Source organism: Urocampus carinirostris, chromosome 20 (genome assembly GCF_059441175.1).
Source record: "Urocampus carinirostris isolate Australia breed hairy pipefish chromosome 20, RoL_Ucar_1.0, whole genome shotgun sequence".
Taxonomy (NCBI): Eukaryota; Metazoa; Chordata; class Actinopteri; order Syngnathiformes; family Syngnathidae; genus Urocampus; species Urocampus carinirostris.
The window spans coordinates 5,456,617-5,482,463 of NC_142368.1; the positions used below are offsets into that span (position 1 = coordinate 5,456,617).

Sequence of the window (25,847 nt, forward strand, 5' to 3'; positions counted from 1 at the left end):
AAATTACTGTAATTTTTTACCCAACAGCTATATTGGGAGGACATTTTGTCTGGAAAAACAAATACTGTATATTCGCAATTAATTCAAGATCTACAAATCACGTGTCTTGATAAATGCACACGCAAGATTAAAAGTTGCGTATGTGATATTTGTGGCTCTGAAAATACACAATTCACTCCGGTTTCTTCTTTTAATGGTAATTTAGAAATTATAAAATTTGCCTATGAAAGTCCTAAAATATGCTCTAATTTGGCCACAAAAAGGTGTATGAAGCCTGTCATTTCTCGGGGTATCTACTTTCTATTTCACCTGCTATGCATGTTTTTTGGTACCTAGACAAAACACACTCTGGGATGGGGAGAACTTGCAAACACCACAAAGGAACAGGAACGCTGTTAGCTGGAATTTAACTTAGGACCTCCAAAGTGTAAGGATGATGTGCTAACCGGCCAACCATTTACCCCAGTTTTAGTTGATCAAGCTAGTGCTTAGCTTTGCTGCTGCTAATGGTTATTTTTAAAACTGAAAAATCTATACCCATTGAGTTGTGTAGTTTTGTTCCTGCTAAGTGCTGTTGCACTTTCGATAGCACTATTGTTACAATGCATTATTCTTTCTTCATTGCACTACTATTATTATTTAGGCCAGTCTCTAAGCATTACTTTGTAAATATTTTTGCCCATTAATCCTGACTGTCTTATTAAGTCTCCATTGTTTACCTTGGAGTGCCATGTCTAATCTCGTTCCATACAGTGTGGATATCAATGACGATAAAGACGATTCAATTCAATCTGAAATTTTAATGTACATTTTGGAAAAATTCATGAAATGTTAATACAATAACTTTAAGGTTTACTCCTCATGTGTGTAGTAGGCGCTGACAATCAAGTCCTTGATGAGGATGTGTACAGTGACGACGACCAAGATGGTGCCACTTCTATCTATGTCCAGCCTGCTTCATGTCCCACGAGTCCCTTGGCAGTCTCTGGTTCCACCTTGCGCAGGCCCTTCATTCATTGCTCCTAGTAAGTTAAACACACAGAATAAAAAATATGCTTCTTTATTTTATTATTGTGGCATGGATCATATGATATTTACTATATCATCAGTTTCAAACAAAGATAAGAATTTCAGGTCAAGATGGTAAAAGCCTTGCCACACTTTGGTCTCAGGTGCTGCCAATCAGACAGGTAAACGAGCTCCTCAGTGGAAGCAACTGTGGCAGGGCTTTACTTTGAAAGGGTGAATGTGACTATAGCTCCATCTACCCAATGTAAGAAATCTTATCTTTGGACAAAGCAAATAATGGGGTCTTTTCTCCTTGAAGTTCCCCCCACCAGCAACCTACAGCATACCGACCCCGTTTACTTCTTGCTGGTTCCCCGGGGTCAGGACAGAGTTCCCACTTAGCCCCTGCCTTGCTGCACAGCTTGGACAAGTTACCAGTGCACCGTCTGGATTTGCCCACCCTATATTCTACTAGCGCTAAGACGCCGGAGGAGTCCTGTGCTCAGGTAATACACATAAATACTTTGCATTCTTGAAATACTTTGAATTTTTGAAGCGGTATGATTCTATTTAAAGGTTTTTCGCGAGGCCCGCCGTAGCGTCCCAAGTGTGGTGTTTGTCCCTCACATCTCAGAATGGTGGGAGACTGTGAGCGATACTCTAAAGAGCACGTTTCTCTCCCTACTGCTGGATGTGCCCTCCTTCTGTCCAGTGCTCATTCTTGCCACTGCCGAGACCTCCTACTTACAGCTCTCAGATGAGGTACAAATATTGCATTATTTCTAAGGCAAATTTATTGTAATTTCTCTGGGAAGAGTTGTTGCTGCATTTTTGGGAATGAATGGTGCCATTTGCATGCATTGTTACAATGCAACGAGCGGTGCAAAGTTATTTGAAGAAATATTGCTTGAATATTTGGATAAGTGGTGCTTGTTGAGTGAGTCTAGCTGAGTTCACATCTACAGTGCAACTAGTCTGCACTCATTTAAAACACTTATTTGAAGGGCCCAGATCACTCCACGTTGGAGCTTGCTCAGGGCTAGAAATTAAAGCGATTATAAGAGACACTTTTCCCTCCTAATTTTGCACAGAACATGTAGTGTTCCTCCCCACAGTCATGCAGTTATGTTACAAAATGTACCATGCGCCATTGATCTTGAGGAAATTAATATTCAAATTACAAAGTTTGACCTCATCCCATAGTGCTGTGACATCACCGGATGACATATAGAAGCAAAGCAAAAGATGCGTCCTGTTAAAAAACAAACTGCAATTGTAGTAATCTGCTCATTTTAGCGTGGAGCAATTGGAACTTTGCTTACTGTGTCCTTTGGGGACTTCTGACTGTTTTGTCCAAGTTAATCATCAAAGGGTAAGATTACAGTGTGTGTTCCTTTTTTGACTTCGCCTCATTTTAAGTATTTGTGACTTTTTCTCTCTTCTTGTTAGTCTTACAATTCACATACTTTTGTCCAGATAGCACCCCGTTAGCGTGCAGCCTCCCGGAGCATCCAGTTTTGTGTGGTCCAGGCTAGCCAAATTAGCAGTTGGATAGCTGGCCAACCTGCTGCGCTCATTGTTTTTTCTCGCGGCTGGGTTAGTCTTTGTTGCCGTGGTAGTGTTTTGTTGTTAGCTCGGGGTTATCCTGGCTGCTTACTGGATGTCTTTAGTCAGCCAGCCTCCCGTTTTTTCTGCCGATCAGTCCCGGTTTGTCTTCTATGGCTGCTGGTAAGCCTGCCGTGTCCCGGCTGATTCATCCCCTGTGAGCTCTGTCGCTCTCGCTCTTTCTCTTTCTCTCTGTGTGTTCATTGCGGGTTCGCTCCATTTTGACTGCTCGCCATTTGTTGTACCTTTGCCGCACCCATCTGCGACACAACGCCTAGCCATTTTACAACAAAAACTACTAAAACTTGGCGTAAAAGACTCGTACTGGTGTGCTTCACATGATGTCGGAGCTCAGGAAATCCAAAACGAGACGGTGTTTCTTCAAATTGCATTATCTCGGGAAAATAATTGGAATATACCAGTGATGTTAAGATTATTAAAGATTTTCCCACATTTTGTATGTTATAGAATTTGGGAATCCATTAAAGGCTTTATGTGGGTTCTGCTTTAATTGTACGCTGACCTTTCAGTCATAAAACATCAGTCAGTCACAAATAATGGATCTTCTGCTAAATACATTTTGCTAGCATTTTTTGCCTCTAACAAACAGTCTGTATGATTGTGGAAAGAGATTTATACTAAATATTTGGCATATGCACCCCTCACATCAGATTTTACATAACACTTTGCAAGATTATCTACAATTTGAGGCAAATCGAGCTGTGCATTTTGTAGGATTACCACTTAAAAATGGTTTTTATGGGGTATATGATTAAAAATCCTTATCTTTCACTTATCTCTTACCATACCGGGTCAGTAATCCAATTATATAACCTACTCGCTTGTTGAGATTCTACTGTTAACACCCCCCACACCTACTTTTTGCGTTAAAAATGTGAAGTGCCCTCCCTTTATGTACTCTACCTACATTCTGAAACCTCAGCATTCTGGCATTACTCTTAATGACAATCAGACTCTTGGACTCTATGTATTAATCCAGATATCATTGGTTTCTTGCCAGTGGAACAGGTGTTAAATTACACATGGTCATGCATTATTCACCTCCTGCACGTGTCCAAACCCTGCAGGCTTTATCATCATGAGCGATAGCCAGCATCATCGCTCACTTCTGCACAGCTAGATCATTCTCGTCAAATGTACCCCCATTTTGTCTCTGTTTTAAAAAACGATTCCCCACTCTAGTTGGAGAAATGATTTCAGAAAAACGGAGAGGCGATTCAAAGGCATCGAAAGATAAGAGAATGAATTCATGTGAAACAGTAAGCAGAGGAAGGAGCTCTGTCAGCAGAAAAGCTTCCCAGAGGGTGCAGCTTTTAACTCTCGAGCACAGAAGCGACCAATTGAAATGCAGCTATTGGGATTATCTTGCCTTTCATAAAATGATTAATAGATACATTGTTTTTCATTAGGTGAAGAGTATGTTCCAAAAGGCCTATGGGGAAGTGGTCACGGTGCAACCCCCAGGCGAAGGAGAGCGGCGCAGCTTTTTCTCCGACCTGCTTCTTGTGCAGGCAGCCAGAGCGCCGCCACGCATTAGGAATTCAGGTACACAGACACAACACCCTAAGTGCAGCCATGATTGTGACTTGCTAACGCAGATCATATACATCGACATTGAGCACTACTAATGTGTGACAGGTGCATTGTGCCTTTGTGACTTAAAAGCCAGAACGAAGAACGGTCTGTTCTGTCTGTTGATCCAAGGGTAGTCTAAATGCTCATGTTGTGCAGCAGGAGGCACATTATTGAAAAAAAATAATTGCACCCACAAGAGCATGTCCATCTGATTGATTCGGGTGTTCAAACTAAAGTTTGTTGCAAAAAGGCATATTTTCCCTAAAAATGTATATCAATTTCGGACTTTGACTAATTTTAGGTAGCTCTTCATGTGGACAGAATTATTTCAACGCTGGTCCAAAATTTAAGCAGTTATGGCCATTACCTCTAGAGGGCAGTATTGGACTGCCTGTATGTTTCTTTTCCCCTCGAACGAAATTATGTACAGTACCATCAGCCCTAAGCAGAAAAGCACACATTAAGCTAAATGTGTACTTTTCTGCCTTATTCATATTCTGTTTGCATACGTGAATGCTAAATATTTGGCCCGCGAGGTGTATTACGTGGCTGGTGGATATGCATGGGATGTAAATATTTCCCGGGTAAAAATTGCATTCATGCCGCCCCATCATGCTACTTCTTCCCCAATGTTTATCTATCCCCCCCATTATCATTCAAGCGTAATATGGGATCCACCATCCTCACGCTTTGGGTTGATACAAGGCTGGAGTCCTTTGCTCAACTCTTAGGGGTCCGACTTTCTGCAGAAAAAAATCACTGGAAGGGAAGAGGCTTGTGAGTGCCAAAGCTATTATCCCTAATTAGAGTCAGGGAGTGAACGCATAGTAGAGAAGAGGTGTGGAGCCTCAGGGATTCCTAAACATGTCTTATCTGCCTACAGATGGATCCTGGGCCGCGGGCAGGGGCTGTTTTTTATTTTTTTCTATAGTACTAACACATCTCTTCACTGCAGAGTAGTGTTAAGCTTTGTACTTGAAAGCCACACTTGGGAGAACATGTCAATTTTTTAGTGTACAAATTCGTTGCTTTCATCAACTAAGAGCGTTTACTATTTTTGTCTGTTTTCCCTCATAGACCGGTGTCAGGAGGTGCTGCCTGCGGCCGAGGCCCCGGGCCCCAGGGTGCTGTCTGCCGAGGAGCAGCGTCGTCTTGCTGAGCAGGAGGAAAACACACTACGGGAGCTCAGACTCTTTCTCAGGGACGTGACTAAGCGTCTGGCCACTGACAAACGTTTCAATATCTTCAGCAAACCTGTTGACATTGAGGAGGTAAGAGTAGAAAAATAAAAACATTTGTGTTGTCAATGGTTTGAAAAAAAATTACATAACTTAGGTGTCGGACTACTTGGAGGTGATAGGACAGCCCATGGACCTGTCTACCGTCATGACCAAGATTGATAAGCACCAGTACCTGACAGCCAAAGACTTTTTGGTGGACATCGATCTAATCTGCAGTAATGCACTAGAGTATAATCCTGACAAAGATCCTGGAGGTGAGACAAACTGCCTTATGACATACATAAATGCATACTTAAAGTTTTGGTCTTTTGTATTTTTCCTTATCCTATTATTGGTTGCTACAGTAGGTTATCCTTGTCTATGAGTGTCTTATTCTCTTCAGCATCCTCTCTCAACATTGGCTGTCTTCAAGCCTTAACTCATGACATTCCTCAACCTTCCTTTAGGTCTTCCTCCTCCCAGTTGCTCTGTCCTCATCACTCTTCTGATTTACACAGTAACACTCCTCTGCACATGTCTGTTTTCTCCCCCCACGAAACAGAATAACCTTGGCAGTCACTGTGAGCTCATTTCTTATCCTATCCTTCCTGGCTGCTCCAAAGGGAACCTCAGCATCTCCCTATCTGCCAATTTCCAGCTCCGCTTCCTGTCATATCTCCTATACAATTTTCTTAATAATATTCTTTTTTTAAAATGCAGTGTTTCACAAGAGTATTAAAAATTATACAATTAGAATATTGTCAATGCAGTGTGAATTATTTTCTAAAAGGTTCTGTACTGTAATTGTTATCTTCGCAAATAAATTTAGTGATAATTCAGTGAATTAATATTAGTTAACATGTACAGTTTTTTTGTTGAATCAGTTATCGAAGTATTTATTGACAAAGAGCACACATAGCTTTCCTTCAGTGCATTTTCTCAGTCCTAAAGTTAATGTGGCATTTCCTGGCCAATTAATGATTGAGTAAATAAACAGAGAATAGATGTTACAAAAACAAAAACAAAAATCTAATGATAATGACTAATTAAGTAAGCATACAGGCACGGTAATTACAAAAGCTCCACGGGCCTTTTTGTACATGTCGGAAATTCAAATGAAGAAAGTCACTACTTTCCCGTTTTCCATGTAGAAAATGAGCAAGGCTTGCATATGCATGAAAATTTAATTTAGTCTCTTGTCTCACTGCGAGAATTGATTCCTCCCCCTGCACCCTTTCTTTCCTGTCTTGAGCACCCCGAACATCACGGAGAAGACAAATGTATGCACAAACATTAAAAGGCCTGTTGGCTTCCATATTCATCCATATTTTGTGTACGGTAGTGAAAAATGTCCACAGTCTTAAACTTAACATTGGTTACAGTGGCGGAACAAAATGATAAGAATTGAAATCAGCGAACAGCGCTACTAACTATTCTAATTCTTGCTTTGCCCGTGATGCTTAATGGGAAGCAGTTTTCTGCCGGGCCAGATGAATAAATTATATTGTGCCGGCATTTGTCAGAATGCGGCGGTAACCATCAAAGATACACTAAAGGGGAGAAAATGCAATTAGACTGTTTAATAAAACCAAGCATTCTGTAGTCCATGGCTCAGTTGTGGCACAATTAGGCCAGTAGTCACGATGGGAAGTCATTATTAGCTTGTCGGTGGCTTCCTTTTCATGTCAATGAAAAAAGTAACATATATCGGCCTCACAACAATAACTCAACAACTACATCCATTTCAAATGATTTTTTGTAGCGTTACAAATACAAAATATCAATGTAAGGTGTTGGTATTTTGCTGATTATATTCACTTTTTTCATGGCTTTAAATGGCAGGCCCAGGCCTGTGGAGTGCCGTTAGAGTTTATGAATGATAGGGTTCAGTTGATAATTTAGCTCAGGAAGTTGGTTAGCTGTTAACTGGCCTTGACTTCACCCGTCTTGCCAGACAGTTTTATAAGAAATTTGTGTTGTCTGTGTCCAATTTCTCCAGAAAAACATTGAAACAAAAAATAATGGGTTGTCCCATTCAAGTCGCCTGAATCACAAATATACAGCAACATAATCTTTTCTCACAGTAAACAAAGTAGAAGTGCTGGTACATAATCATAGAAAGGGAATTGAAGCAGATGAGCTCCAGCAGCTTCTGAAAGGCCTTTTTTTTTTGCCCACGTGTGTGCACACACACTCACACACACTCTGCCTCCACCATTACGTAGCCGTCGTCCAATTAGATGAATGCTGGCAGATTGCAACCCCCTCTGCCGCTGCTTCCTACCTCCGCCCGCCTGTAATGAGAGGCAGCCTGTTTACAGTGGATACGCTTTTAGCCTCGCTCTTCAGCGCACCCCTTCAGTCACACAAAATGCGGGATTAATGATGCCCGGGGACATCACAGAGACACATTGTGCCAGGGAACACATGGATTTCTCAGCCCAAAAACTGAAGGTCTAATAAGAAATTGTTGTTTTTCTAGACACACTAAATTGACACATTTGTGTTTACTCTCAATAATTTCACACAGCCCCTTTTTTTAGTTTGTTTTTTGGGGGGGAAATAAGATGGAAAAAAAACAGTTTTATATTCTTTAATATTTGTATTTTAATTACTATTTTTGATGGACTAAAACAATCTTCTTACACTTGAGGCACATGGGAGTACCGTAACAATTCATGTCAACATTTGTAATCTTGCTGTTTTTCAGACAAGGTGATAAGGCATCGCGCGTGCAGCCTCAAGGACACGGCGCATGCCATTTTTGCATCTGAACTTGACCCAGAGTTTGATCGCATGTGCGAGGATATCAAAGAAACACGCAGAAAGAAGGGTAGGAACTGTTGACATTTTAACTTTTGATGTGATTGTTTCCTTTCTTAGTTTTAAGACAGTCTTGACATATAAAGTCCATATAAACTATTATTTTTCTGCCAAAAGATCGATGAAAATAGGTGTAAATTGGATTTTTTCTAAACTAGGCCTAGACTGCGATTCTGCTTCAACAGCAGATTCTTTTACGATTGGGTACAATCAAGCAAATGGTAAATAATGCATGTGAGGGCTTTTTTTTAATGGATCTCTTCAAATATTAAGTGTTGATGTGTAATTATGTGCAAACATTCTTGTTGATGATCGACTGGGAATTGGCTAATAAACCCTGTTGTTAAGTACACTAGCTAAATCAGATGAATGTAAGTACAGTTTAAGGTAGTACACTGTTTACTATATATTTCAAATTGCACAGGTTGGTTTCATTCTAGGGAGCTGACCAGTAAGCATTTGATACAATGTAGTTTTTATTCTTGCACCTTGCCTTGACCTTTTTAATATTTCATTGCTAACACGTAACCTTGGTCTCATTGTGTGGACCCCCAAAGCTATGATTGCGCGACATCTGATTATGTGTACTGTGTTATGTTTGATTACACCTTTTTGTGAACTTAATGCTGATATCGCTCCATGAATATTGCACGAGCGAGAGGTCAGCTTCCAACAGAAAGGAATGCATGTCTTTTAAATATTTCAGTGCTTAGTCAAGGTCCTTTTTTATAAAGCTAACAATTAATCGAGCCGTGTGCATGATATTCGGGGATTTAGTTCCTGGCTGCATGTATTGGGACTTGTATGCCTTGAAAAAATGAAAAAAGGTGGTCGAATAAAAGTGAAGAATGAAAACCTTGTTATTCAAAAGGCTGCAATGGATTGACTGCCGCTCTTTTTTCAATGTCATGTACTGCTCAAGTTGTCTTTATGAAGTAGTAAATTAGAGTGCCACATAACGCACTGGTGAGATATCATGAGGTTTGGATATTAAGATTGATGTTTCCATTCTGGGGGCAATTCAAAAGACAAAGTCCACTGTAAACCTACTGTAAATGCCCGTATGGGTAAAATATGTCAGCTGTAAACCCCCCCAGATTCACACAGGAATAAATATTTGATTTTGCCCTATAGCAATGTTTTTCTCCATGATACCTATTGTGTTGACTTATCAGGGAGTAGAGGGTTTTATGTCGTGCTGGGAAATGCTCAGGAAGCACACTATTTTGCATCGATGCTGAAACATTGAGGTCAATTTGACCACAAATTTTGTCCCTTCTTCATATTTCCTTTTGGTGATTGGACTAATCGATTGCATTATGTGTATAGTGTACTTCCTAACTTAATCTTCCGTTGCGATCTGCAGACCAGCTGGTGCCTGCTCAACCCAAGCCAGCTACACCAGTAGTAGCTGCACCAGCAGCTCCCGAAACGGCAACGCCACCAAAAGCAGAAGCAACTTCTCTGAGTGCTCCCGGAACAAGGAGGAGTCACGGAGCCACTGAACAACAGAGCAAGGCCAGCACTCGGAGCGAGGCCAGGGAGAATAAACAATGCAACCCTAGTGAGTACCACAAAAAATACATACGGACATATTTTTTTTTTTATTGGATGCTGAGTAAAAATAACAGTCCCTGTAAATATAAGTAAATGATGCCATGTTTAGCCAAAATCCATGAAAAAATCTCATCCGCTAAAAAAAACAAAGTTTTCTACTGCAAAACACCAAACCAATCACTCATGCACATTCTCGCTTTGGTGTTTCCATTATTTGTCCGATAATGGGTTACAACAATGGTCAGCAATGACACCAGCCATAGGTATTTTGGTACCAAGCCGCACAGAAAGAAAAAATTGGCCGTTGAATCCTAACCACTAGGCCATTATAAATAACACAGGAAAAGGTATTCAATTTTATTTCAAAATTTTACTCACGATGACACGTTCTACAATGTTGTAATGGAGCATTATGGGATAGAGTTCAGACAAATCGTTGAACAATGTGGCACCATGAGTAAAAATGGTGATGATGGAAAAAAATAAATGCCTTTTCCTTTGTCAGACCCCTAGTGGTCAAGTGATTACACAATAGATTTGGGCTGATTAATATAATAATTATTATACTTGTTTTTATTGGTTGATTGATCCCTTAACCACTATGGTGGTAGGAGCAACGTGTCTGGGGCGCAAGTACAGCCTGGTGGCGCCAATCCCTCTCCAGACCAACACATGTTCCACTCGGTCTCGAACCGTGACCTTACGCGTGCTAGGCGAATGTGCTAACCACTGTCCTAATGTCATTATTGGGCGAGTTGTGAGAATATACAGTCTTACATTAAAATGGTTCCTGACACAGAAAAGTTTGCGGAACACTCTTAAAACAGTTGAAACTAACAAAAAAGTATTCAATACAGTATCAGATTATGAAATTTCCATTGCTGATGTCACAGCAGACAAGGAAATACATGGCAACAAACTATCCAAGTACACAAAGTAAACTATGGTATGTCAGAAACCAATCGGGTATGCATTTTAGAATAATACAAAATTGGCCAAATCTGTCTTTTTTTGGGTAGTATAATTTTAAAAATGCATTTAAAATTGTAAACAAGAACATAAACCTCATAAAATCGAAATATTTCAATGTAATCGTAATTATTATGTTAATCAGTTGACATTTCAAACGCAATCCATTCGGAATCGTGGGAAAAAGTCCCTTCTCGTATGTCATAGCAGTGGTCTGCTGTGTCAATATTGTTCACCAGATGTATATGGCAAACACGACCTGAAACACAACCCACTGCGGGGTGTCTGCAGCAGCGAGCGGGCTCATTAGCGGGGTCCTCCCCTCTCTTAACCATTCGGAACATGACCACACCACGGGGCCATTACAGGACCACCCGTGGTAAACTGCAGGTGTGAGGCAAACTGATGGGGACTTGGTCTCCACTGCTTGTATGTCAAGTCACCCAATGCCCACCAGCCTTATACAGTAGGCGATAATTAAGTCTATAGTTTTTTTTTTGTAGTCCTTCTAGCCAACACAGGGTGGTGCTTGTTTTCCATAAGCAGCACCCCTACTGAGCCAGTGTTTTCTATTCTCTCTGTTTCCTCTAAACCAAGCCAAGGTTCTGGCGTTTAATTATTCACATTAATTTTTATTAAGACATGTTTTAGGCATACAGGAAAATGAGGCAATATCGCTTACATGGGCAGCCAGTGTCTTATGATAAAGGTAATTCAGAAGCTTGTCAAAGAGTCATTACTAAAACCTTCAGTTGGAAGCGTCAATTAATTAGGCTAAGTCGGGTGATTAATTAGTGACATTGGCATCCTGTTCTCACCTGGAACTCCTCAGCAGGGCACCTATTAGGCTAATTGATCATTGATTGCGCCTAATGACATGACAGGCGAAATTGTGCAGCCCGTAAAATTCAGAGCAGTTCGAGAAAACGATTTCCATAGTGGTCCGTTTGTCTTTTCTTTGCCATGCTAAACGGTCACAAGTTTAAAAATGTAGTGTCTTTATCCCAGGGCCATTGACCGCTGTGGATGACAAACCTTAAATTGTAATGGATAATCAATACAGGGTTTGTATGGGTGTTTGATATCCTTTAAAATGCTTAAATTCAATATAGTTCAAAGTTTAAAAAGTTGCTGGATTATTGGGTGAAGTGCTAGTAAATGCCGTGTTTCTCAGCAGTCTGACTTGATAGACCAAGCTTTAAATGAAAAAATAAAACAAGTCTGCCTAATAATGACGCAGACATGCCTACTCTAGTGGTTTTGTTTTTCCATTGCATTTGTTCTTCCCTCAGGATTGACGGCAGCTGTTATTAGTTTGTTTTTGTCATGTGAAGTGTCGTCGCCCCTTAGTGTTGCACCCAAGAGGTGTCATAGACCAAGATGACGGGAGGCTATATGATGGCTCTAAAACAGATAATATAAACGATAGCTAAAACATGGAACAAATCTGGGCATAGCATGCTGCATAAAAGAGACCCAATGGTTCACAATGGAAGAATAATCTCCATACACTTATATGAAATATAATTCATGGAGATGGCAAGTTTAACTATGATTTTTTTTTTCAGGTTTTTCTGTACTGTTTGCTACATGCTACACCTAAACAGGACTCCATGAAATGATAAAATGTGCATTACTGCAAGGATTACGTATCAAAATTGGATATTTATTATGGACTATGTAAAAAATTAAGTGAGTAAATTTGTAATGGAAAGAACTTCCTGCAACTGAAAATGTGAGCTACATTTTTACCTAACACCTATATTGGGAGAGATTTGTCTAGAAATATTCACACATGTTTCTCCAGATCTACAAATATATTTGTGATTACCTAAAGACCTAAAATCGTATGGTTTGATAAATGTACACGCAAGATTAAAATTGCATGTGTTAATTGTGGACCTGAAGAACATATGTGAAGCAGACATATCTAAGAACTTGAAAAACACGTGTGTAAATAGCGGATATATTAGTGGATCTGCAAAATGATTCACATCGGTTTTCTTTTAAAGGTACTGGAGAAATTGAAAAATTGGTTTTTGAACGTCTTTTTAAAAAGGGCTTGAATTTAGCCATGAAAAGGGTGTACAAAACTCTCAAGATAAGATTGTCTATAGAAAGTAATGCATAATGCACAGTATGAAACCTTTTGAATCAGTAATTTGTTTACATAAAGTGTGTACTATATATACTGGGAGTCTGTAAACCCCCACTACTCTCCTCAAAGTGCTGAAATTGACCTGCGCCAGTCTGATATAGCTATCATCGAGAGTGGGGCCGATAAGGGCCACTCAATATTTACACCAACACTGTTCTAAAAGCAAAGTATATTCGAGGTGCAGGTGTGAAAAGCACTCGTGCCGGTTGGACAAACCACAGTTGCTATGGATAGATGTGTGGGAAGACCCTGAATGGACAGAATCTATTTGCGCTGCATTTGCTACGAGTTTTCATCCAACAAGGGTCTGAACGCCCCGCCCCCCTTTTCAGGGGGGCTGTAAGCGAGGCACCAGCTCAGGGTTCACGTATGGGGCATCACCACAAGGATCAAGTTCATCGCAAGTGCCATCCTTTCATTTATAATTAAGTTCTCCTCCCCCCAACCCCACGCTTTTTTATTTGGTTTGGACTTTCGGTCCTTCAAATCGGCCCTCCCTCGTGCCCTGTCACCATTGATTGCCAGATATCGTATTCACAACCGATGAAACCTTGTTTGTCATTTTTTTTTCCCCCCGCACACCATCGTAGAATGAACCGCTCCTTACACAAGCATTGCCAGCGTTTGCAAAAGAGAAGAATAATGATGCGGGCTCTGCATAATGTGTCCTCTGCATCAGTCAATAGGCTGCCCAAGGCAACAGCCACCAAGGCTCGCTCTCTTGCGGCTAGGATACCGCTGCGACCCACCCCGCTCCCCCGCCGCGCGTCTTGCATCACATTAAACGGGTTGTCTCTCCTCCCCGTTGCCAATGTCAATCCATCGCCAGGCCTTGATGGGATATTTAAAGTCATAATAAACACCCCGCTTCCTTTTATATTAGGCTGAAGTAGTTACTGCATAAAAGAGTGGCCTGGATTTCATTTTTTTTCAGGACAAAAAGGACAGCAGGCAGCGAATGGCTTAGTAAGAGGAGACTTACTTTTTAGAGGTTACAAAGCAAAGATAATTTGGTTTTTGATGTTCCATTTTTTTGTTTGAAGTAGTCTGTCCTTGCTGTCACACACAGAGAAATATGATACATGGATAAAACTGGAGGTTTGATCTTGTGGTTTGCATGTTTGGATAAAACAATGAAGAAGGGACCAAATATCTGTCCTTTCTTAATCTGGGATGACATTCATCATAATAGCACACATCTGCAAAGTTCCAATAGTTTGTTAACCCATATGCCTGCTCTTTTTGTAGTTTTTTTTATTATTATTCTTCATACTTGACTTGGAGAGACTTGGAGCCTGAACGCAAATTTAGAGTGTGTTGTGTCACCCTGACCCAAGTGACATGGCCGCTTTCTGGTGTCCCATTTCATCTGGAGGGACGAAAGCATGACTAACTTGGGTGCCGAGGTACCTAACTTGTTTGGGTGTTTGGGCAATTGGGTTGGCCATGGTCCACACAAATCTTTGTGTGTTTTTTTGCTATTCATTTCCCTTTTATTTTCTTTGTTATTTTATGTGTGTGTCTTGCTCTCGGTCACCCCTCTTGAGGTTTATGACCAAGGTAGATAGATAGATAGATAGATAGACATACTTGACCCAATCACATTATGAAATTTAAACTCTACTGTTAAAGTGAACATCTGAATAGGCCTGTAAAATAATATCAGACCATCACAAAAATCTTTAGCAGTCACATCTGATTTCCTAGATCACATTTCAGGAATTATGCCACTTGGAAATGGTCAGTAATATCAGACAATTTCCCTGAACTGAATGCCAATAATCATTTTTTAACGTATCTCAATAATTACATCAAACATTTATAATCCAATATTCTATGTCTTTTATTCTTCACCAAAGTCAGGCTAGGTGGTTTGATAGTGGTCCCAGTGTCTCCCTTGGGCAGTTAGCTGCTCATTGCTTTAGGCTAGCTCTGTCAGAGTATGCAGGAAATGCATTTTGTCATCTTGTTTCCATTATTAAAGTTTCCTGCTACCGTCTTCAGGTGACAAATGGGACCTTTTTTCTCGGGTGTGCTAAAATTAGAACTGTAACAGCAGGCTATAAAGAACCCGTCTTCAGCTTGAGATTGCAGCATTAACGTCCGATATTAGAATGCGCTTTTCTCTCTCTCAAAAAAAGAATTGCTTCTCAAAAGCAATCTGGCACTTCAGGGGAGAGGCGCCAAGCTTAGTTGCCATTTGGTGGGCAGAAATGCCTCTTAGATGGTTTCGGCGCCTAGCCAAATGAATATAAATCATGGCTCTACTTATTGTATTAGGGCACACATCAAGTCACTGTTTAGTGCTGTTCTTCTTTTCCTTTTACATGTATCGCCATGTGCTGACTCGTAATGCTTTTTTTTAAATCCACTTCCGGTAAGTGGTAGTTACTCCGATCCCTTAAATTATGATCAGGCATGACAAAAATCCATTTGATATTGTAAACTTAAACTAGTCTGCAATCTGCATGAAGATTGGTTCGCTAAAACTAGAGAGGCAGCCTGTTTGCATTGTGTGCAAGCTTCTATACGTAGTTCAATTATTCAATACCATACTTGACATATTTTGCTTAGTGCTTGTGTTTAGAACTCCGGGAGCTCGAATGTCGCCAGCGGTGTGTGTAGTTGTGCCTGGTTCGGCAGAGTTGTCCTTGACAGGAACACTTGCACAAACATAATTTGATGAGGTTTGATTAGTTCACCCAGGTTCATTTATTTTCAGCTTTAATGTGGGTCACAAACAGAAAATAAAGACATTCTAATCACTCCACTTTTTTTTCTTTATTGGCAGATCTTGGTCCTTGTAAATTATTGCTTCTTCATTGCTATCCAATAACATGCTAGTGAAAAATAAAATTGTTTGCCAATAATAATATAGTACAAAATGCGCCTGGTTCCAGTAGGTGTCAACAAAGGTTTAGCCTCATTACTCAGCTCTCTCTGAGATACACAGCTCCCTTTCATTGCAATCATGCGTGCTTTGAACATTTTATTTCTATTATAGTTGTGGTCCCGGTGCGGTTAAGCATGTTAAGAGCCAAAATTAAATCTCTCTGCTCATTTTCTCAACCACAAGAATCAGATGGACAATAAAATCAGCCACTTATAAGTTGTTTGACCATGTTAGCTGCCTGTCACACCTCCCATAAAAAAAGAAATAATTTTATGACTCTCATTACCCACTTTAAAAATTAAAGATGTGTACCAACTGTTTTAATTACTTTAAATTACTGACAGAACCTCACTTATCCAAACTAATCGTAGACACTTCCATAAAATGCCGCACCGAGGTGCATTTTCCTCGCACATAGCTGCCCTGCTTTGCAGCTAACGACTCATTAAGACGTGTCATTATAGTCAAGGGCAGCTCAGCAATTCATTAGCTTTTTCCAGAGTCTGACTCTTTCTGCAGTTCATTGTTATTCATCAAACCCTCGTATCTGTGCTACTCTGGTCGCTAATGACCCCCGTGCTCTTGTAGTATCAATGTGAAAAATTCAAAGCTTTCAAAATGTTTTGCTCGCGTGTTGTTGACCCTTTGATACCTTGTAGCCTTATCATGCTAACTCTCTTTGGTGAAATATCTACTCTTGACTTGAGGCTAAGCTTTTGTTTTTAAATGACAATGTTTGTGAGAGAAAATACGTGCGATCACATTCGAGGTTAGACTTGCCAGTCTGCGGTGAAACAAATTACAGTAACCTTCGGTTGTTGCGGTTAATGGGGACCTGAAGCCCTCCCCGCGTAACGTGAAAATCCGCCAAGTAGCGCCGCCCCTTCATAAAATTTAATTGACGTATTCATATTCAACGTAACATGTAGCTAAAATACTAGCGTGGGCTATGCTTTTCAGTTTTTCTTTGGTGTACCCATTGAGTTGTGCGCCTGCCCTGCTCTTTGAATGACAGCATACACAAGCCTATCACAGTCGCGGACACAGTCATGCCCACCCTACACTCACACCCACTCAAACTGCCCCTATGATAGCATTTGCTGTGTGCTGGCTGCTGCAGAACACAATGCACGCTATGTTTATCAGTGAAAATGAAGACGTTTGACTCAAAATCCGCAAAGCAATGAATCGGCGATAACCAGAGTGTGGCGTAGCGAGGCGTCAATATATGCCCTTTTCTAGTTTGAGTCCAATTTTTAACATTTCATTTCAGACTTTAGAAATACTTCCTAACTCGCCAGCATATGTAGTGTGTTATAAACTGACAACATAGTATATCGTTAACATAAAAATGCCAAACTCTGTTTGCATATTTGAGACGCTAGCTGCAATTTATCGATGCTATTATGTAAGACGCCATTAACCGTGAGACGTAGCGAAACTAAAACCAAACAACCCATCTGTAGACAGCAGTGGGGAACAATTGAGTGAACTGACTGATCGCCTTCATTTCCACGACCCAGGAATGGTATCATTTATTGATCGGGACGTTTCATTAAGTGTCGGTGCAACGTGTCACCACGGTTGACAAATGGCTGTCTTGCATTTTATGACCATGCAGTCCATGAGTCACCGTCACAGCCTTGGAAGCGTTCTTTTCCCAAAAATGTTTTTTTTTTAAATTTTTTTTTTTTTTCCTTTTAATTTTTTGTGTGTCATTTCAATGTTGGTTTCTTTTGTGTTCATTTCTTTTGCAGCCGTGAATGCATAATATGATCTTCTAGCTCATTAGGTGTAGATGGCATCCATCTATATAGCGCATATAGTCCCTTGGCAATATACATCCTTTCAAGGGTGTTCAGTTATTTCAAAGCTTGGCCTTTTATTGCAGTTAGTTCTTCTGCAGTATGTATAGAATACAAATACACAGTATCAGTTTTCACGTATTGACATTCTTTTTCTTTCTTTGTACAGAAAATTTCTTTACAAAACATAAATGTCATGACTTTTTTTTTTTTTTTACCATTTAAATTAGTTTGGCGCTCTGCTGACATTCTCAAATTCAATGAATGTAAAAGACTATGTAAACAGTGCAGTATGCCTACACAATGAGAATTTGATGTTTATTTCCCAAAGGATGGTAAACTTTCCAGCTAGTCTCCAGAATTCTAATATTATACAATAGTTTTATACCAGATATTAACCGCTACACACTGAAAATGCTCGTGTTTCAGAGTTAATTACTTTGCTTCCAAGTCTCTTAAAATCCATATTCCGTCTCAATGAGAATTTTCATGAATCGCACTCCCGAGGGAATTGAACAAGCTTATTCGACAGATGCAATCCCACTTGTATTTTCGGTGTTCATTGTTCCGCTCCACAAATCGCATTATAAAAAACCCAAATACATATGAATGTTGCGCATAAAAAGTGATTTTATTTCTTAATGCTCTAAAACAAACCCCTACCGACTCCTGTAGTCATACATTTTCCTACAATTGGGACTCTCAAATCAAATATGCGGCAGCTTCCCATATGATAATTAAATTACACCAGTCAAACGCCCCCAAAAAACGGCTCCAAGCATTTGTTTTCCCTTGACCCCAAAATGCTACAGTATAATTTATTCCCCCGGCATTAATGCATGCCAGTGTTTGCCCCCGTGTCCTAAATGTGAATTCATGGAGAATTACACAGCCGAGCCCTCTCGGGAGCAGAGGGAAAATGTTGTTGATCGCCATAGAAACACACGCTTGTGTTGAATACCATGCCGAGTGGTAGGTAAACAAGCAAGCATCTGTTCCGGTTTGGAGAGGTGTGTCAGAGTGAATTGGGAATGATGCGAGCAGATTGGCCTATTTCCCAGCTAGAGCCATTGCCGATGTTGTGTAAATGTTTTAAAATTGTATAATTTTACCCAAACTGTATCAGGGGGTTTTCTTCTAACTAAATCAGGAATAAATTACTGTTTTAAAAGTTATCAGTGTAAATCTCACACCATGAAATTTAATGTTTTTTTTTTTGTTAGATTAAACTTGTAGCGACAACCAAGACACAAATTGGAAGTCTTTGGTCTTTAACCCCCTGAGAATTCAACATGATCTGTTGACCCGCTTGTGTCACTGGTAATTTATTGTGACCCAGTCTCAAATTTGAGGAGGTGCCACATTGTGTTGAAGGCGATGTCTTGATCTCTGCAGCAAGCATGTTCTGAAGTTGACGCCTAATCAGCAAGTTTATTGCTCATGAGTTCATCTTTGTGTAGCTTGCTTTAATTGCCTCTTTATGATGGTCCCAATCCTTACTAAGTTACATGGCTGTGACCATTCATCTACCTTTCTATTTCTTGATACTCTCAAGCTTTGTGTCCATTGTTATGGAAATTTTAGTTCCCCTTTAGTATCACTGCAAGGCTTGTACCCCTTATGAATAAATACACTACATAAAAAACCGTATTGTATTCCTGACTGGCAATGTTTTACCATGCATGAGATATTCTGAAATGAATAAGGGAAAGGTATTGTGGAAGGTATATTCAGCCAATAGTATACGGGCCTTTTCCTTTTAGCAGATCAGAATTTTATATGACGCCGACCAGTAGCAGACAGACATATTGGGGTAAACTGCATTTATATGTTACAGAAGCAAAGGCGTTTCGTCATCGCCACAAAGTTTATCAACAAAGATGAAATGCATTTTCTACCATGTGATTATCAGAATTTTGTAACATAGTTAACAGAGGACGGTGCTTTATCTAACTCATATGAGGAGGTTACTGCTAACCATGGAAACCAGGACCATCTATTTCTTATCGGGGAGCAAACCCCTTCCCCAAAAACGGCCTGGAATGGGATGGGTGCCGCCAGACTGTACTGGCCCAAGACCACCGCAGGAAGTGGTGCCCCCACAGCCATGCAAAAAATTATCTTTTTTCTCAGTATGGCCTTTCCCCCAATATAAGTGAAACGTTTTTAAGGCAGGGTTGCTTTAACCCAGGTGTTTCTTGTACTCTGTTCAGTTTTACTAGTTTCTAAGCCTTCCAAGTGGAAAAAAAACTTTTCTCTCTTTTCCCATCACTGGACAATGGCAAAAGTGATGGCATGAAATTGAAAATTCCAAGACCGAACATCTTGCGAGGTTCTCCTACAGGCATAAATGTTTAATGGAACAACTTCCGCTCCTGACACTCTTGATTCCCTTCAGCCTCAGCATCATCTCCTACGCTCTAGATCACTGAAGCAATAATTCGATGAAATAATTAAGTACAGAAATCAGTCAGTCAGAGACACCCAATTCATAATTGCACCCAAAGGCTTTTCTAGGCTCTGTTCATGTCGGCAGTACTGCAGTGATTTATCGACTTAATAATTGCTGGTACCGCACTTTGGATCATGGTATGAAATTTCAGCTTCCCTAGCTCAGTGTTCACTTTAACTGTTGCATTTGGCACAGCCCAGGAAATATAATGACGGCTTTAATTACTTCTACAATAGAGCTTCGGAAGCAAGACTGACTTTGCTGCCTTTCCCTATTCTGTGGTTGGGTGTTCATCCTCTGACAACTTTCATGCATCATTTACGAGCTTCCTATGACGAGTCACTTGCTGCTACTCCGTCTCACCTTTTTCATCCCCCGGGTGCTTACTACACATCTTTGATGGTGATAGCTAAGCCTTCGCAAGCCAATCTCCCACGGGGCATTATTTTTCTTTTGTGTAAATAAGACATCTGGGCAGCATGGAAGGTAAAATGTAGGCTCTGTTAACGGAGTTGATATTTATTTTTTTCTTTATGCGAAGTTAAGACTGCTGCTGTTCATCTTGACCTTAGTCCAACAATGAATCTGAAGACACAGTTTTGTAATCCAAACAAAAGCTAGGAGTGTGCCGCCCTATATAACAAGCTAATGCATTCCTGACCCTTTAGTGTCCATTGAGAACCACAACGGGGCACATATTAATTATACAAAGAATCTTTTCTGATTTATACTCTTCCACTGGCCCTTGACAGAATTATAACGACTTGGACTTGATTAAACGAGTCCGCTATTGTCTGCATAACGGCACAAAACAAATTCTTAATCTGAGAATTTGCTCCGAGTATGCTGTACGACACAAATAAATCAAAATGGGCTATAATGGGTTATAAGTCTTCGGTACCATCCGTAATCATGGTAAATGCGAACTCACGACCAAATAAGATCGAGTGCTGGTGGAAAACATCGAAGCGCACAGGGAGCGCAGTTGCTGTGTTTTGCGGAAACGTGGCTCACGTTTAGCATTCCGGACGCTAACGTGTAGCCACCCGGAGCTACCCGGAGCAATCCGGCTTCAACGCCGCTAAACAGAGACACGAAAGCCGGGGGGAATCGGAGAGGAGGCGGACTTGCTAACACAAGGTCGTGTATCCCTGGATTTTCACGAAGAAAGGTTTTCCATCTGCCGCAGGGATGTCGAATTTTTGGACTGGCGTGACGTCATCCACTTCGCTACAAGCACCCCTAGGGCATCATGTTCATCTGTTAATAAACAACGGGGTAGACTGCCGGAAGTGTGAATTTCCCTACGGGGATGAATAAAGTATCTATCTCTATCTCTATCTATAGTATTGTACACTCTAAACCTATAAACTGCAATTCCAAAAATAGGTTAACGATTTGTTGATTTGATAGAATCTATGATAATGATGCCAGCACCTATGTCCAATTTGAACAAAAATAACAAACATACCAGTCAAATAACGTTGATTAGCAATAGCTCTCGATCAGAAAATGTCTCAAAGGACTGCACTGGCCACAATTACACCATCGCTTGAATGGAAACTGGCATGCGGGCAAGGAAAAACTCAGAATGAAGAAAATAAAAAAAAATAAAAAAGTAGTAGTAATCCCTCTTAGAGGATGACCTGGCTGCAATAGATCTTGCAATGGGTACAAATACACAAAACATAGTCAATGTCAATAAACCAAAAGAAACATAGTCAATATGTAAAACGGTTCACTTAGTTCATGACAGCGACAACGCAACTTCCCATCTCTGTAGGCTTCCACTTAAAATTTGTCTGCCGCAATTACTTAGCTCGTTGGCTCATTGTGATCATCATTTTTTTTGCAAATAAACAAGGCGCAGTTATTTTGTGGAAATGTCACAAAATACTACAAACGAGAAAGATATGATGTATTTAGGACGGGTGAGCTCTGTGCTGAGATTTGGCCACCCCTACTGCAAATTAAACTGCCCTGACTGCTTTGCTGTTTTTTGGGGGTGTTGACAGTTCTTTGGGTTCTCATCATCATGTGTCTTACTAGTGAACATTTATTAGCTTCCATATAAAGGATTCCATAGACATACTGCCAAAACAGGCTGTTGTGATAATTTGACCAAACTGTGGTCCAAGCCAGATGTACTCATGAAGACATACGTTCTTGCTGCCTGTTTCAGGCTTGTTTTACCCATTTTCCTCAGAAATTCAAACACCTAGATTTGGATTTTCCTAATTGCTATCAAATGACCGATAGTGTTCTTTAGCTGCTTACATACATACATACATATATATTTATATTTTTTCTTTTTTCTTACCAGAGGTCTTTTGTAGCATACTCAAAGGGTTTTTCTCCTGTTAACCTTGTTAATCTCCCGAGAATGCAATCATTTTTTTCTCTTCCTGGTCCAGGCAACCTCTGTGTCCTGACCTGTTATCAGTGCGTCAGGTGAAAGCAGTAATGTTGACGTTTTTCCCTTTCGCTTGCGTCAGCATTGTACTCTGAGAACTTCCTTGGCTCTTTCTCATTTCCTGCTGGATCTGCCGAGTGCCGGCTGTGCTCGGCAGTGTCCGACGTGCTAATGGTCTGCCCTTGTCTGCCTATCCTACTTCTGCTTGTTATTCCTGTTTGCTGTTCAAAAGCAATACATGGTTTTGTATTTACAGCTATGATACTTATGTAAATTGGGCTTCTTTTAGTTAGGCCAATAACAGGTGACACAATTCCAATAGAATCAAGCAACTTGTTATCAATTGGTTTTAGGCAAATTCTTACAGTTCTAAATGTCCTTTGCTTTGTCTCATAGTTCAAATCAAGAAAAAGCTTCGCCGACGACTGTCTTGGGAACGGGGCATCATTCGCAAGCATAAGCCATACAAGAAGGGCAACGATGAACAGAAGGTTGAGGAGAACACTGAAGCAGAAATGGAAGTGGCAGGTACCAACGACTTAAGTCTGACTTTAGACGAGTCTTCCTGTGACACCCCTGGACTACGGGAAAATGGCCATCTCCCTAATGTCTCATCCATGGAGGAGAGTTCCAACGAGCCTCCGGTTGGCTCAAGTGACCCTGCGACGGAGTTGGAAAAGCAAACTAGGCTCAGTTGCCCAGGAAATGATCCCCATCTGCAAGCAGAGAGGGACAGTCAAACTGATGCTAAACCTCCAAATGAAAAATCTGATTCTCTTGAATCCCAGCATACAGAGGCTGTCCACGTAACACAAGTGAATGGGAACGAGTCTATGGATAGCCTGGACTCTCAGTGCCTGGAGAAAAGCAGCAAGGCTAGCGAGGGAGGAGTTCATCAGAGCACAACAGCCATCTCAGAGGAAATGGCGTCAAAAGGAGAGTGCAACAGGGTTGACGAGGAGGAATTTACGAGAGAGCAACCTGTAATATGTCCGGAGGAACATCCGAACAAAGAAGGTATGTATTCAGAAAACATTCAATGATTCCCAACATCACTCATAGGGGAAGACGCATTGCCTCATTAGGGCAGGATTTACCTTCAAAGGAGCAATTCACTTGTAATTTGCTTCTTGGTAAATGAAAAAAATGCATGTAATTGGATATTTTACGATGGAAATAAGACTTAAAAGTGATTTGGCCTGCCAGCTTATGTAATACTTTGTATTTCAAATCCTTGTTCATTCTTCAATATGTTGTATGCAATAGTAAACAAACCTTTACTGTTTGAACATTGCGCGCTTAGATATTCAGTTTAAATCTGGTCCAAGACCATTCCTACAGTCTCAGAGAGGTTGCAGCATCACATGGTCTCTTTTGAAGTTCACACATCCCTTCATCCAAAGATTTGGTCTTATTTGAGAAGATGGCCCCTATTACTAAATAGCGTACTGTAATTAACTGTAGTAAAAGCTTCCTTTCAACTGCAGGGTTTCGCGCTATTTTCGTGAGTGGATCTTAGGAATTCCGCGCTCCATGTTTCTAAGGCTTTGATGTCATTAATAGGGGACGCCCAGGCGAACACAAGCAAGGGGACCCCGTCCGAGCAACTGAAAGTTTCAGCCGTGGGGACTGAAAACGAACCCAAAGGAGCGTCCCCACAGCCGCTGCCGCCGCCGCCTCCTCTTGTTGTGGACCACCAGCAACTATTGGTAAGGAATTTTTACAGCATATTTTTTCAATAATGTGAGAAAATTATGAAGTTGAGCTGAGTCTGGATATGCTTCAAAATCAAAGTGACGACAGACATGGCACTGACAGTCAGACTTTGTCATGCTTCATTTGAAGGTGAGCTGATAAAAGAAGCTTGACCTTGGCACACTTTAGACTTCTCATTGAGCTACTGTTTCTGTCTGTTTCACAAAGGCAGTTTTAACTGAAAACTTTCTGAACACAGAAAAGGCAGCTCTCCTTTTTCGCACCCACCCTGCAGAATAGGGCTTTTCATCATACGCAATGGCAAAACCTCTTCATGGAAGACCGCACCCTGTATTTCTTTATCCATCGGTCTGTTTTGAAACTGATGGTTGTCAGCTGTCCTTCTCAGATGAATAACTTTGTCAGGCTTATCCAAAGTCTGCTCTCCTTTTTGGGGGATTAATGTTGCAGTTTTTCTCCCTGTGCCAATTACGCCGGAACACCTCTCTCAATCAACAATTGTTCTGCCCTGAAAGTCATTATTAAAACACGAGATACCATTCAATTTGCTCACCAAACATAACACAGGAGTGGAGTTCAGTGTTGCTAGTTTTTGCCCCCAAAGTGAATGTAAAATTGGTACCTTTTTGGCTCAGTGGACTCCCTTGACGCCACAACCACGCAGCACCAGTGGGTGGATTGGTGACCGTGGGGTGTAATTGGCATAGAAGAAGTGCTCTTTTGACATGCACTCATTTCCCCCCCCTTTCCAAAGTGACATTGAGCCATCAAGCCATTATCGAGTGGCTTTTTACCCGAGTTCCACATGGACGCCGGTGTTGATGCCATCACTCAAACTGATTGACAGGCCTTTTAGTTGGCCTGATCTTTGGGACTCCGATGGGCCCGCTGCTGTGAATGGCACATGCAGCACTAATCTGCAGGCTTGTGGCTAAAGCGTGTCGTGGGGCGGGGCTGGTTGGGTTATCTTTAAGAAACAGATCGTGAAAATAGGGAGACTGTGAATAATTGCGTTTTTATCCTCCAGCTTACGGAACAAATAGAATTTCCTATTGGCGCCGGTGACGAGCGTGCCGTTTAAGCGGGCGCTATGCTCGGTGGTGTTTATTAGAACTTGTGGTAGATGTCAGCCTTCCCTTGGTTATATTCATTGATTGTAGCCTGCTCATTACTTCCCACTGTCAACATGATGGAGGAGGCTCTGAAACTCTTCTCTGTATTAAATACTGTCAGGAGTTTAAGCACAGACCCAACGCTTGAGGCTATTTAGAACATCAGTATTTGCTTGGAACTTTAAGAGCCACAATGCTGCTAGCATTCGTAGGAGACTTACAAATATTTAATCAGATCCCTCTTTTGGATGAAGGAAAACATATATTTATTTTGACTGATTTTGTTTAGATATTCTTTGATGTGGATTAAGAATGATTAAATTATTACGGTATATGTGTTAGTTTTTAACCAAGATTCTTTAATGCCCCCTTCCTCAGATTTGATAGTCCAAGATTGTTCTTATGGTAATGTCCCAGGGCTCTGTATTCTTATCACTTTTCAGCAGAAGTATATAATTCCGTAAAAAGTGATGTAGACAAACAAGACTCGGCACTTCTTGCTGACTGCTGAAACAATCTT

The 25,847-nt window shown here is 40.8% G+C and overlaps 1 protein-coding gene and 1 long non-coding RNA gene across 3 annotated transcripts in view; one reads left to right on the top strand and one right to left on the bottom strand.

Annotated features, from left to right (window-relative positions):
• atad2b (ATPase family AAA domain containing 2B) overlaps positions 1 to 25,847 on the top strand; it is a 50,304-nt gene that overhangs the window by 8,057 nt on the left and 16,400 nt on the right. Inside the window, exons 17-26 of the mRNA XM_088324838.1 lie at positions 875 to 1,025; positions 1,328 to 1,514; positions 1,585 to 1,770; positions 4,044 to 4,179; positions 5,287 to 5,480; positions 5,545 to 5,704; positions 8,140 to 8,262; positions 9,619 to 9,816; positions 22,896 to 23,516; positions 24,063 to 24,208. Of these exons, the coding sequence (XP_088180964.1) occupies positions 875 to 1,025; positions 1,328 to 1,514; positions 1,585 to 1,770; positions 4,044 to 4,179; positions 5,287 to 5,480; positions 5,545 to 5,704; positions 8,140 to 8,262; positions 9,619 to 9,816; positions 22,896 to 23,516; positions 24,063 to 24,208 (2,102 nt within the window). The remainder of the gene's footprint in view (positions 1 to 874; positions 1,026 to 1,327; positions 1,515 to 1,584; positions 1,771 to 4,043; positions 4,180 to 5,286; positions 5,481 to 5,544; positions 5,705 to 8,139; positions 8,263 to 9,618; positions 9,817 to 22,895; positions 23,517 to 24,062; positions 24,209 to 25,847) is intronic.
• LOC148346083 (uncharacterized) lies at positions 781 to 25,113 on the bottom strand. 2 transcript variants are annotated; one of them, XR_015848254.1, is made up of 3 exons: positions 24,838 to 25,113; positions 7,628 to 7,723; positions 781 to 1,022 (listed from the first exon to the last, which is right to left on the bottom strand). It is a non-coding gene; the product is annotated as an uncharacterized LOC148346083 (long non-coding RNA). The 2 variants fall into 2 exon arrangements; XR_015848255.1 differs by lacking the exon at positions 7,628 to 7,723.